Raw genomic sequence first — 12,230 nt, forward strand, 5'->3', positions numbered from 1 at the left:
AGAACTTTTAGGAAAAAAAAAAAACTTACAATAACCTAGTTGCATAAGTGTGCACTTCTCTAAAATAATACTTTGTTGAAGCACCTTTTGATTTTATTACACGACTCAGTCTTTTTTGGTCTATTAGCATGGTACATCTTGACTTGGCAATATCTTCCCTCTCTGCCTTACAAAAGCATACTAGATCCATCATATTCTGTGTGCATCTACTGTGCACAGCCCGCACAATCCCATGGATTTTTAGTTTCAGATCTGGCTTCTGGCTAGGAATTTATGATTCCCTACACCTTGTTAAAACCCACAGTTCTGGCTGAAGAAAAGCAGCCCTAAAGCATGATGCTGCCACCACTATGCTTCATTGTGGGTATGGTGTTATTTTAGTGATGTATTTTTTGTGTGCGCCAAAAAAGTGGCATTATGGAATAATTATATCCTTTTTGGAATTGGTCTCATCAGGCCATAACACATTTTACCACATGGTTTGGGGTGATTTAGTTGAGCTTGGATTTTTTTTTTTGTGAGAAAGGGCTTCGATGTGCGTGTATGTGTATATATATACACACAGGTGCATTTCAAACAATTCGAATATCATGGAAAAGTTTTTTTTTTCTGCAATTTAATTCAAAAATTGGAACTTTCATATATTCTAGATTCATTACACATAAAGCCTTTTGTTTTAATCTTGATTGTGGCTTACAGCTCATGTAAATCAAATGTCCAGTATCTCAATATATTAGTATTGTCATGTAGATTAGGTTGAGGACGGATGCAAGTGCAGATAAGAGCTTTATTAGATGAGAAATAGGCAGACAAATCGAAATTGTGAAACCCAGGCATGGTCAAAACAGGCAAAGGGTCAGTCGAGCAGCAAATGGGCATTAACGAGGTTAGACTAGAATCAAAGAACGCTATGCTATAAACAAGATTAAAACCATGAAACAAAACATGTGGAACAAAGGCCTTCTCTTCGGCCTCGGTCAGGAACGTGGCTCAGGAGGCCGCCTCCTCGACCTCGAACAGGAACTTCACATTTTGCTGGGGCTCTGGAGCTGAGGTCGCCATATTGACTTCAGACAAGTGTTCAGCCAGTGAGACCACCTCATAGGTCTCATGCTGGAGCTCTGGAGATGAGGTCGCCATGTTGACCTCTGGCTGGAGCTCTGCGGGTGAGACCACCTTGTGGGTCTCAGGTTGGAGCTTTGGGGAGGAGGTCACTATGTTGACCTCTGGCTGGAGCTCTGCGGGTGAGACCACCTCATAGGTCTCATGCTGGAGCTCTGGCGATGAGGTCGCGATGTTGACCTCTGGCTGGAGCTCTGGGTAGGAGGTCATCTTGTAGTAGGTGGTGAATGGCCTCACAGGTTCATTCATGAGACTGGCCCTCCCCAAAAACTCATCCAGGTTGGGGATGTACTCTGGACCCAAACTCCTTTATCAATAGTCCCACAAACTGACTCACATTGTGTAGACCCTTGGATTCTGTACGGGCCAGACACTCTGCCCACTGGCGGGCTTGGCCAACGAACCGGGAGAGTATGAACCCTAGACTCTGGTTAGGCTCAAAAAATGTAGTCAAAGAGGCAGTCAAAGAGAAAATTCTCAGGTAATCCAAAAAATCCATCATATGTCTCTAGGGGATCCATGGCAACCTATTGAGGAAGCTGAATAGAGTTAATTTTCGGTAGGGTGTTTCTTACTACATTGGCATGATGTCTCCTTTGCTTTCCTGCTGCTTCCATGTTATAGGCAAAGTATTCTTTCACGTAATATAGGTGCAGGATAGAAGCAAGTGGCAGTATAATGAAACAACAACAACAAGTCCAAAGGATAAGGCAGAAGACAATAATCATGAACATGCAGAGGTCAGGTGATCAGGAAAACAGCTGTGTGTTACATTGTGAAGTGTGGTCACCTTTGGCCATGTTTGTAGTTGTTGGAGCATTCTGGGAAATGGAGTCACTGGTTTGCTGTGATATGACGCATACAACTCAGCCATAACTTTAAAATCATTGACAGGTGAAATGAAAAACATTAATTATCTTGTTATAATGGCACCTCTCAATCCAATTGAGCGTCTTTGAGATGTGCTGGACAAACAATTCCGATCCATGGAGGCCCCAACAGGACTTAAAGGATCCACTGCTTGGTGCCAGATATCTCAGCACACCTTCAGAGGTCTTGTGGAGGACATGCCTTGACAATTCAGAGGCATTTTGGCGACCCAAGGGGGACCTATACAATATTAGGCAGTTGGTTTTAATGTTATGCTGTGTGTGTATATGCGGTGGTGCTTGAAAGTTTGTGAACTCTTTAGACTTTTCTATACATCTGCAAAAATATGACCTTTTCACACGAGTCCTAAAAGTAGACAAAGAGAACCCAATTAAACAAATGAGATAAACATATTATACTTGGACATTTAATTATTGAGGAAAATTATCCAATATTATACATCTGTGACTGGGAAAAGTATGTGAACCTCTAGGATTAGCAGTTTAATATGAAGGTGATATTTGAGTCAGGTGATTTCAATCAATGGGATGACAATCAGGTGTTAGTGAGCACCCTGTTTTATTTAAAGAACAGGGATCTATCAAAGTCTGATCTTCACAACACATGTTTGTGGAAGTGCATCATGACATGGACAAAGGAAATTTCTTAGGACCTCAGAAAAAGAGTTGTTGATGCTCATGAGTCTGGAAAAGCTTACAAAAACATCTCTAAAGAGTTTAGACTCCATCAAGCCACAGTCAGACAGATATCAGGAAATTTAAGACCATTGTTACCCTCCCCAGGAGTAGTCGACCAACAAAGATCACTCCACCATGTATAGTTCGCATGGTCTCAAAGGAACCCAGGGTAACTTCTAAGCAACTAAAGGCCACTCTCACATTGGATAATGTTAATATTCATGAGTCCACCATCAGGAGAACACTGAACAACAATGGTATGCATGGCAGGATTGCAAGGACAAAGACACTGCTCTCCAAAAAGAACATTGCTGCACATCTGCAGTTTGCTAAAGATCATAGGGACAATTGAAACAATACTTTCCGAACAGATGAGTCCAAAGTAGAATTTTTGGTTTAAATGAGAAGAATTAGTTTTGAAGAAAAGAAAACACTGCATCCCAGTATAAGAACCTCATCCCATCTGTGTCATATGCTGGTGGTAGTATCATGGTTTTGGCCTGTTTTGCAGCATCTGGGCCTGGACAACTTGCCATCATTGGTGGAACAATGAATTCTGAATTATACCAGCGAACTCTACAGTAAAAAGTCAGGACATATGTCCATGTACTGAATCTCAAGAGAGAGGGAGAGTCATGCAGCAAGACAACGAACCAAAGCACACGAGTCATTCTACCAAAGAACGGATAAAGAAGAATAAAGTGAATGTTTTGGAATGGCCTGAAAGTTCTGACCTTAATCCAATAGAAATGTTGTGGAAGAACCTGAAGCAAGCAGTTCATGTGAGGAAACCCACCAACATCCCAGAGTTGAAGCTGTTCTCTACTTAGGAACGGGCTAAAGTTCCTCCAAGCCGATGTGCAGGACTGATCAACAGTTACCACAATCATTTAGTTGTGGTTAGTGCTGCACAAGGGGTCATACCAGATACTGAAAGCAAAGCTTCACATACTTTTGCCACTCACAGATATGTAATATTGGATCATTTTCAAATATAGAAATTTCCAAAGGGTATGTATATATATTTCCAACATTTATGAGTGTGCTTACGTTCTTTATTCTTGACAGTCCTGTCCAGTCACTTGGTGCTCTCAACAATAGAGAGTAGCAGTCAAGTCTAGAATTATCATGTTAATCACAGCAAATTTATCAGTTTGTCTGGTTTTCCAGACAATCCAAGTTGGTGGATTAAATGCTATTTTCCAAGCTGCTGAATAATAATGAGTATTCCATTGCTAGACACTTTATGGTATGTTATGCTATTAAATACAAGAGTATAAAAAGTATGGCGGGACCTTTCACATTCAAAATGTCAAATTCATACTCTACAATGTTTTATAGCCATTATTTTGCAACAGAAATAAATAGTCTAAAAATTTTGTTCAGAAACACACCTTTTTTTTTTTTTTTACCATTCAGGGCTTTGACATCATGGAAATGGAAGTGCATATAATATACAATTCAAGAACATTCTTATGTATCGAGGACATTTCATGCACTTTCTTTCCGCATGTGCTTTCGACATTCTGTATACCCATTTTGAGCACAGTACAGCACATAAACTTAGAGCTTTTCACATGCCATCTATAATCATAATGGAGAGAGCAATACAAATCCAAATGAAGTACAAGAACCGTCATGCTATTGTGTCTGTGTCCACTAAAGCAGTGTGTTCTCATCCACCACATTGGCAAGCAATGACCTCTTCTTTCAGATGAGGCCATGACCCACCAGAATAATGTTGTTTTTTTGTTAAGTCATAAAGTGACTCCTTAAAACAGCTTTATTTTCTATGATGCTTGTCGTTCATGGACTCCATGTTCTTTTTAAATTGACAGTGAACTCTGTAGAGAGCATGAGTCCAATATAATGATCTGTTTTGGGATTGTTCACATGTAACATAAATATTAAACAGCCTTTCAGTTTTTCAATGCTACTACTATGTGATGTAGCTCCCAAGAAAACTTTCTTTACCTTTTATATTTTTATGAATATGAAGTTATATTCAATGAATAATTTTGACAAATAACATGTCAAAAATGGGATTCAAAAACCTCATATAAATATTTTTAAAACAATGACTTCATTAACTTCTTAATGTGAAGTGTATTTTCCCCTTTTTATTAATTATTAAAACGCAGTAGGTATTGTTATTTCTGTTATTGCTGTTGTTGTTTGCCTACATTTTTTTTTTTTTTTGACAATGACTTGCAATATGGATTCTGAAATAAAAATAAATACCAATGCCACCCCTGCAGCTGCATTGAGGATTATAAGCGCGGGGCGGATGGCCGCACATGTCTGCCTCTGTCTGAATCCTGCACTGAGGGAGTGGACTGTGGCGAGACAGCCGGCACCCCAGCCAATCAAACCACGTTTGGAGATGTCTTCTATGGCTATGACAACCGCACCAAGGAGATTACCACAGGCCAGATCCTTAAGGCTACCTTCAGGTAGGAAGTGATGCAATGACTTATTTGTTCTGGTCACAGAATCGTCCTCTGTCTCTTTGCTGACTCCTTCTGCCTTAACATTGTGCCTGTAGAGGATTTAATTTATATATCTGTGATTTTGAATGGCCAGTTGTACAGATATATATTATCTTGAAAATGCTTTTTCACCTTTACTTTATACTACTAGACAGAGCTGATCATTGTTCTAACCACCTGTCTGGATTGGTTGCACATTCCATGTTAGCATTTGAAAACATTTGATGAAATAAGTCATATTAAAATTTATTCCACCAACTAAAATAATAGTTGTATATGGAGTAATAGTTGACAATTTGCCAGGCTGCACCCGTTCATAATTACAAGACTTGAGACATGTCCAAACAGAAATATGACTGCATGCGATAATTGTTTTTCTCGCTGTTGCAGAGCTTCCAATTCTTACTTTGGGAAACATTCGACACCAGAATAATTGGCTCCCAGCAGCCGCCCTGCTGTTTCACCGTTAGGAGCCTTTTCAGAGAACTCGCACATAATGATACACCTATTAGGACTGGTTAAAACCATTATGCAATCAATGTTACAGTAAACATCTTGTTTTCACTTTGTTTTATATGGTTTTTCATTGTTTTTTAGTACTTCATTTGGAAATTTGGTATGCCACGTTCAGGTGTTCTGATGTTCAGGTGTCTAATGATGAGTTACCTGGCAAGACAAGTTCTGTTAAATCCCATAAATCATAGTGCTAGACAACAATCTAGTATAGTCTAATCCTAAATAAAATGTTTGGAATGCTCTTTTAGTGGCCTCTGACGCGTTGTTTTGTTCTCTGCCGTACAGTCTTGTACAGCCCTTGAATTATATCTAGAAGCTGGCTAAAGTCATTTTCATTTTTATACTGTGCATCCTGTGGTTACTGAGTGGATGTGTTAGAGCGACATATGGGCCAATGGTTGGGGCGGAGTTAGAGAGTGAGAGTGAAAGTTAATATTATCAAGAAGGCAAATCTCAAATGCTCTGATCTCATTTCAAAGTACCCAGAGAGACGGTGGGTGTCGACAAGCTATGAAAACACAACTGACCTCTGTGCGCTCCAACTCGCACTCAACGCCACTCAGATGCATCTTTTGGGATGCCCAGCCTAACTCAAACTCTAATTAAGGGGAAGTGCTGGGAAACGAATTGAAAGTGACCATGGGAAAGTTTGCTTTAATTGGATTTAATTGGGCCAGATGAAACTTGCAGTTTGCAGGGAACAAAGGGAAGCTGCAGTGGTGCTGCTGATGCTGCAAGTCACTTCATTAATCTTTGATGAAATACCAGACTACTGTGACAATTAATTTCAAACTTAAGGAAATAGTCAAAGAATCGGTTTTCAGAGAAGATGGGAACAGGAAATAAAACTATTCTGCTGTGAAGAAGATAAATCTTCAAAAAGATGAATGGAAGAAAAAAAAATCCCACTAAGGGATACAGACTGTCTTCCACTGTAACCATCTTTGTAGAGATAAGAAACTCACACCATCACATTATCTTTTATCTATTAGTGCAAACAGGAGTGGTTAAAACTTGTCCGGAATAAAATATTTAATTATGCTTATCAGATGCTTTGAGTAGTATTTGAGTAGCTGGGGATACTACACAAGGTGAAATGGTATTCCCCAAAGAAGAAAGGAGCAATGAAAAAAGAAGAAGATTTGGCAAATAATGAAAATTTCAATGCATTATAATATCTTTTTATGGCGTCCAAATTGGCACAGACATACCGTTTTGTAATTTAATTAGGAAACACAAGGGCAATTCCGATTCACCTTTTGTCCGGTAGAGCAGGAAAATTAGACATGAAATCTACTGAGAGACTGAAGGTCTACAATACTCAGTTTTTTCCCTCTTTCTAATTCCTTTTCTCAAATGCCACACCCCACAGTTTTTGGGCTGTCACCTAGCCTTTTCATCATGCCTTCTTAAACAGATTCAGCAAGACAGGGAAGTTTTAATGCCATTTAATCACAAGTGTGATGTGTAACACATTGACTGTGAATTCATACGCTCAGAATGGGAACACGGTCAAAATTAAGATGGCTGGCAGTGCCGGAAAGAAAAAAGTTGAAGAATCTTAATCAGATACGCACTACGAGGCAAATATGTGAATTGTAGTAAAAAATTTAATTATCCATGGGGTGTGTACACTTGCTATGCATGCAGTGTGAGTGCTGGTGTCAATTCATTGCTAACATTACCATTTCTGTCTGTTTTCGCTTGGAAGCCACTGACACAGGATCACTGCCTTGGATGTGTTAGGCAAGCTGTGTGTAAAACAGTGAGTTTGGAGGTAGAACCGAATGTTGTTTTAGCTCATGAAAAAGGTAAACATTCCAGCTGCTTAATCAAAATAGAAGATTTTGGTAGGATATTACTTTTGATCTGGGAACATTACTGTCATGTAATGAGGTTTAGGACAGATGCGAGTGCAGTTAAGAGCTTTTATTTAAGATAATATAATCCAAAGGGCAAGGTAAACTCAACAACGAAGACAGTCAGTGGTAAAACGATCAGGCAAACAGACTAGAGCAGGTAAGGCAAATAATCATTGTCGAGGCAGAATCAGAACCAGAATCACAACACAATAAAATGGCCTGGAAACGCCAGAGACTAGCGCAACTGATTGTTTACTTTGCAATGTGATTGTGAGTATGATCAGGAGCAGGTCTGTGTGATTAGTCTTCTGGGGAAGGTGTGTCGTTTGGGACTTGTAGTCTAGTTTGCCGTGACATGACGGTTACTTTAAGTTGAAAAGAGAACATTGTACTTACTTATTCCCTTTGCTCTAGTCCAGTAGGGAAGAAAATTAAGCCCTGCATGCAATACTACAAATTACATTTGTAACCCCCACTACAAATTACATTTCCAGCTTTAATGCTTTTTTAATGCTACGCTTAAGGTTTATTGCACTGATTTAATTAATAAGTAAATAAATGCAATAAAATGTGCAAAATAATAAATCTGTGTAGCACGTTACACTATTTAAGGACGTAGTAATTCTTCATATTCACTCTGTTCAGCTGCAGTTGTTGATTGTGACGTTGAGAGCATGCAGCGCGGTATGGAAGGTCTTTATAGCATACTAATGATAGAGTATGTGATGCTTACGGCAGCATCTGGGAGAATTTTTCACTCCATGATCAACTCCAGCCTCAGTCCCGATCGGTGAGTCTGGATCAGTCTCTTTGACCTGGCATGCGGCACTTATTGGGACTGGATAATGACGTGCAACCGGTTGCTCTGAAAGGTCTCTTGCACACAGTGTTAGTCAAAGCGGTATTCTCTGTCATAGTGCAAGGATTATTTAAGTGGAACGAGGTGAAATCAAAGTGATATTAAAGTGAAGTGTTAATGGTCCATTAAAGCTGAAGAAAATAAGACTTTTGACTGTAGAACTGACTTTCTTTACCACCTGCCTCCCATTTTTTTCCCCCCAGCACCCCAACTAGTAGACATGCCCACAGCAATAACTAGTGAATGTATTTGTTGACTAGTCTGTGCAATCTCTAGTGTGTACACACATCAGAGTGTAAATATACATGGCAGTCGTTTGGCAAAAAATTTAAAAGGAGGAAAAGCATTTTTTTTTTTTTTTTTTTTTTTTGCCTCATTCCACTTTTTGTAAACGTCTCAAATTGGCAGCTTTGACCAGGAAGAACATACAAATGAATTCAGCTCAAGGCTGACAACTCTGGGATTTCTTGTGTGTTTGATGTGTGTTGTATCTATAGTAATGTTCAGATTATAGACTGAACATTTGTATTAAGGCAAGGAATGAACTACCATGTGAGTCGATTCAAATGATCTTTCCAGAAGATTGAATCTAGTGAATCTTTCTCTTCAGAAATCAGCGATTTATGAATACTGTATAGTGACTGTCTATCACCTAAGATTTGGTGTTTCGTACTGGAGAAAGGATAGCAGGACATACTGGAGCTGCCTGTATGTTTCATTATTAATGTGTTATGCCTGGTTTATATTTCAGACAGTTGTAGGATCATGTCCAGTCTTTTGAAACAGTCTGTTTCACTCAATAAACATGTAAACTTGCAAACTGCAACCGATATGAGATGTTTAATTTTGAGTAGCTCTGGTTTTGAGTGCCTAGATGGATCAGTAAATGGAGGGAAATGATAGCAGAGTGCTGATATATTGGGCTAGTGTCCAGAACGCCTACTGCACTTTTGTTGGAGGAAATTAAGTATTGTCACATGTACACACGCTTAGACACACACACGATGGCACGTTGCTTGAAATGCGGATTGCCTACGTGCACGAAATGACTTTTCTCCTGTAGATGCTTGTCACGCTGCAGAATATATTTCCATCCATAAATTACTGCTTTCCATCTCTCTTTTCCCACTTTTTTCCCCTCTCTCACATTCTATTGTGATATTTTTTACTTGGATTACGCCACACAGTTTGTCTCTCATCGCTGTGAATGTGGAGGAGGCTGGCATTAGCAAGATAAACAGAACTAACAAATGTTTTTCCAAATGCCTCGCATGCCAAGGAGAGGACATTTTGCAGTCATCGTTTTATGTTCATTTTTCCAAACCCATGCAGACTTTTCCCCAGTGTGTTGCCTTGTTTTTCTTCAGTTCAGTTCTGTTGCTGTTAAATCTTTTTTTTTTTTTTTTTTTTTTTTTTTTTACTTTTTTCCCTTTTTCTATCCAGCTGTCCTGAGACCATCTACCTAAAAACATTGCAGGCTATAAACACAGCCATTCCTAATTACTTCAGCGCTCCTCTGGCTCTCCACCTCTCTCATGCACAGCATGGACCGAGCCACTTTTAATGAATATTTTACTAGTCTTTGTTCTCATTAACAGAGAGGTGGATCATGATTACGATCAACGTCTCCCAGTTACTCTCTCCGCAGAAAATTAATCTATCACATACACGCCAGGTGCAGTGTCGTTATGAGAGCCATTTTATTAATGGCGAAATATGGGTTAAGCTCAGGCAATATAGGGAAAACAGCAAGACTGTTCCAGTATGCTGGTTGCAATTTTGTCTCTACATTTACACCAGTATGGAACACGTTTACGTGAGAAAACGAAGTAATGCACATCATACACACAGAACGCAGAGCAACCTAAGAAAAGACTAAAAGCAAAAATACATAGAGTACGTTATTTTCTATGTTGGGTTCATGCACAGCAACGGACAGTGCGTCATCAGTATGTAGCGGAAAATCTTTCACACTCTCTCGATAGCATTTTTTGGAAGGACTGCTTTTACATGGGGAGGTGGGGGTAATGTATTTGTTACCAGAATACCTGTGGGATTTAATCCAGACTGAATTCGTCATGTCATAATTTTTACAGGCTGCACATTCACGAAGAATGGAAGGAAGGATTCCAGCCTGGATGGATTATACCATTATTTGACCTTATTAAATGACCAGTAGAAATAGCCCCAGGAAATATTCATCTGTTCTGAATTGACATGTTGATAAACCGTCCAACATATTATTGGAAAAGAGGGTTTATGGCAGGGTTTATGGGTTTATGGAAGGAAACCATAACGGTTTTCATTCCATTCCTGTCAGCCAAGTACAGCAATCTGAGGCTAGAGTGATTGGAAAAAGATCAGGCAATTTTTCTCTCTAGTTTTGGTTGACTTCTGTGATCTCACGTATGCTGAAGAGGGCAGATTGCCCATTCAGTGTGTATTTCTGTTTCACATTCAGTGTTCCTGGGATATCCTCTGGATGCACCACAACCTTTACCAGGATAAATTACTGACTGAAGATGAATAAATGATATTCTAATCAGTGATGGGGGGCTGCTTTGTGTTAAATTTGTTCTTGTCTCACACGTCGGTGATTTCATAAACATCAGTAATTAGAAGTTTCACTTTTAAATGTACTTTTGCTGAATTCTGAATGGCTTATCTTTGCATCCAAACAGAATGTACCATTTGTTATTGCAGCTTTTGTTCTTCAAATTGAGATTTCTCACTGTTGCTTCACACTGTTGTTCATTGTTGTTCTCTAGCCATTACTCAGAGTGCGGTCCTGGAGGGTCACAGTTCAGTGCAAAGCTCAGCATTTCCCTGCAGTGTCGAAAATTATTGTTTTTGAATAAAAAAAATGTTTTTCCGGTTCTCTTTGAGGAGAAAGTCGTTATTAAATAAAGCTATTAATAATCTTTAATGTGCATTCCTGAAGCTCAGCTGTTCTTCTGGGTACACCATAAAAGGTTTAAGAAAAATAAAATACCTTTCCTTCTGTTCTACTATTAAATGTTCTCTGTGTGGTAATGCCATTGATTGATTTGATTTCTTAGTCACAGGCTGTAAAATAGTTGTGTGTTTTTTTTTTTTTTCCATTTCATTGATTGACTTGCATCGTTCTTACGTGTGCTTTTTTCCCCATTTGACAAAATTCCATTTGCATGTACGCCATTATTACGATGTTCTCAGAGTCTGCACCATGACACAGTCATGATATTACAGAATATATGGTTGGAATTATATCTCTAAATTTAAGTGAGTTATTGTATAACAGGTACAAAGGATTTTAATGAAAAAATTAAAAGATGTTTCCATCTAAGTGGCAACAATGAAACACTGGAGAATGTATGTTTTATAAAAGACAAAATTCAGTGCAGTCTATGTTATGAAGAACAGTGCGACATGCAACACGTCACTTCATACCACTAGTGGTGAAGCTGTCTGATTCAATTTGTTGTAAGTAATTAAGCTATTTTTTGAGCCAGTGGCATTGATACAACGTTGATACAATTGATACAAAGTTTCTCTTAGTGTATACTATGTACACTTACCGTCCACTTTATTAGGAACACCTGTACAGTCATCCGGTCATTTGGCAGCAGCACAGTGCATAATTTTATGCAGATACAGGTCAAAAGCTTTAGTTAATGTTCACATCAAAACAATAATTGCGAACTACACCTCAGTGTTTTTTTTTTTGTTTGTTTTTTTTTGCACTATTCTGTGTAACTTCCAGTGAGGAGTGTGTGTAAAAGTCCTGGGAGATCAGCCGTTTATGAAATACTTCATCCAGCACATCTTATACCAA

General features: G+C 38.9%; 1 protein-coding gene across 5 annotated transcripts in view; it reads left to right on the forward strand.

Moving 5' to 3' along the window:
• astn1 (astrotactin 1) overlaps window positions 1-12,230 on the forward strand; it is a 295,200-nt gene that overhangs the window by 180,025 nt on the left and 102,945 nt on the right. For all 5 annotated transcript variants that reach the window (XM_017471160.3, XM_017471161.3, XM_017471162.3 and 2 more), the window contains one exon: window positions 4,949-5,143. In XM_017471160.3, the coding sequence (XP_017326649.1) occupies window positions 4,949-5,143 (195 nt within the window). The remainder of the gene's footprint in view (window positions 1-4,948; window positions 5,144-12,230) is intronic.

This window comes from Ictalurus punctatus, chromosome 7, assembly GCF_001660625.3.
Source record: "Ictalurus punctatus breed USDA103 chromosome 7, Coco_2.0, whole genome shotgun sequence".
Lineage (NCBI taxonomy): Eukaryota > Metazoa > Chordata > Actinopteri > Siluriformes > Ictaluridae > Ictalurus > Ictalurus punctatus.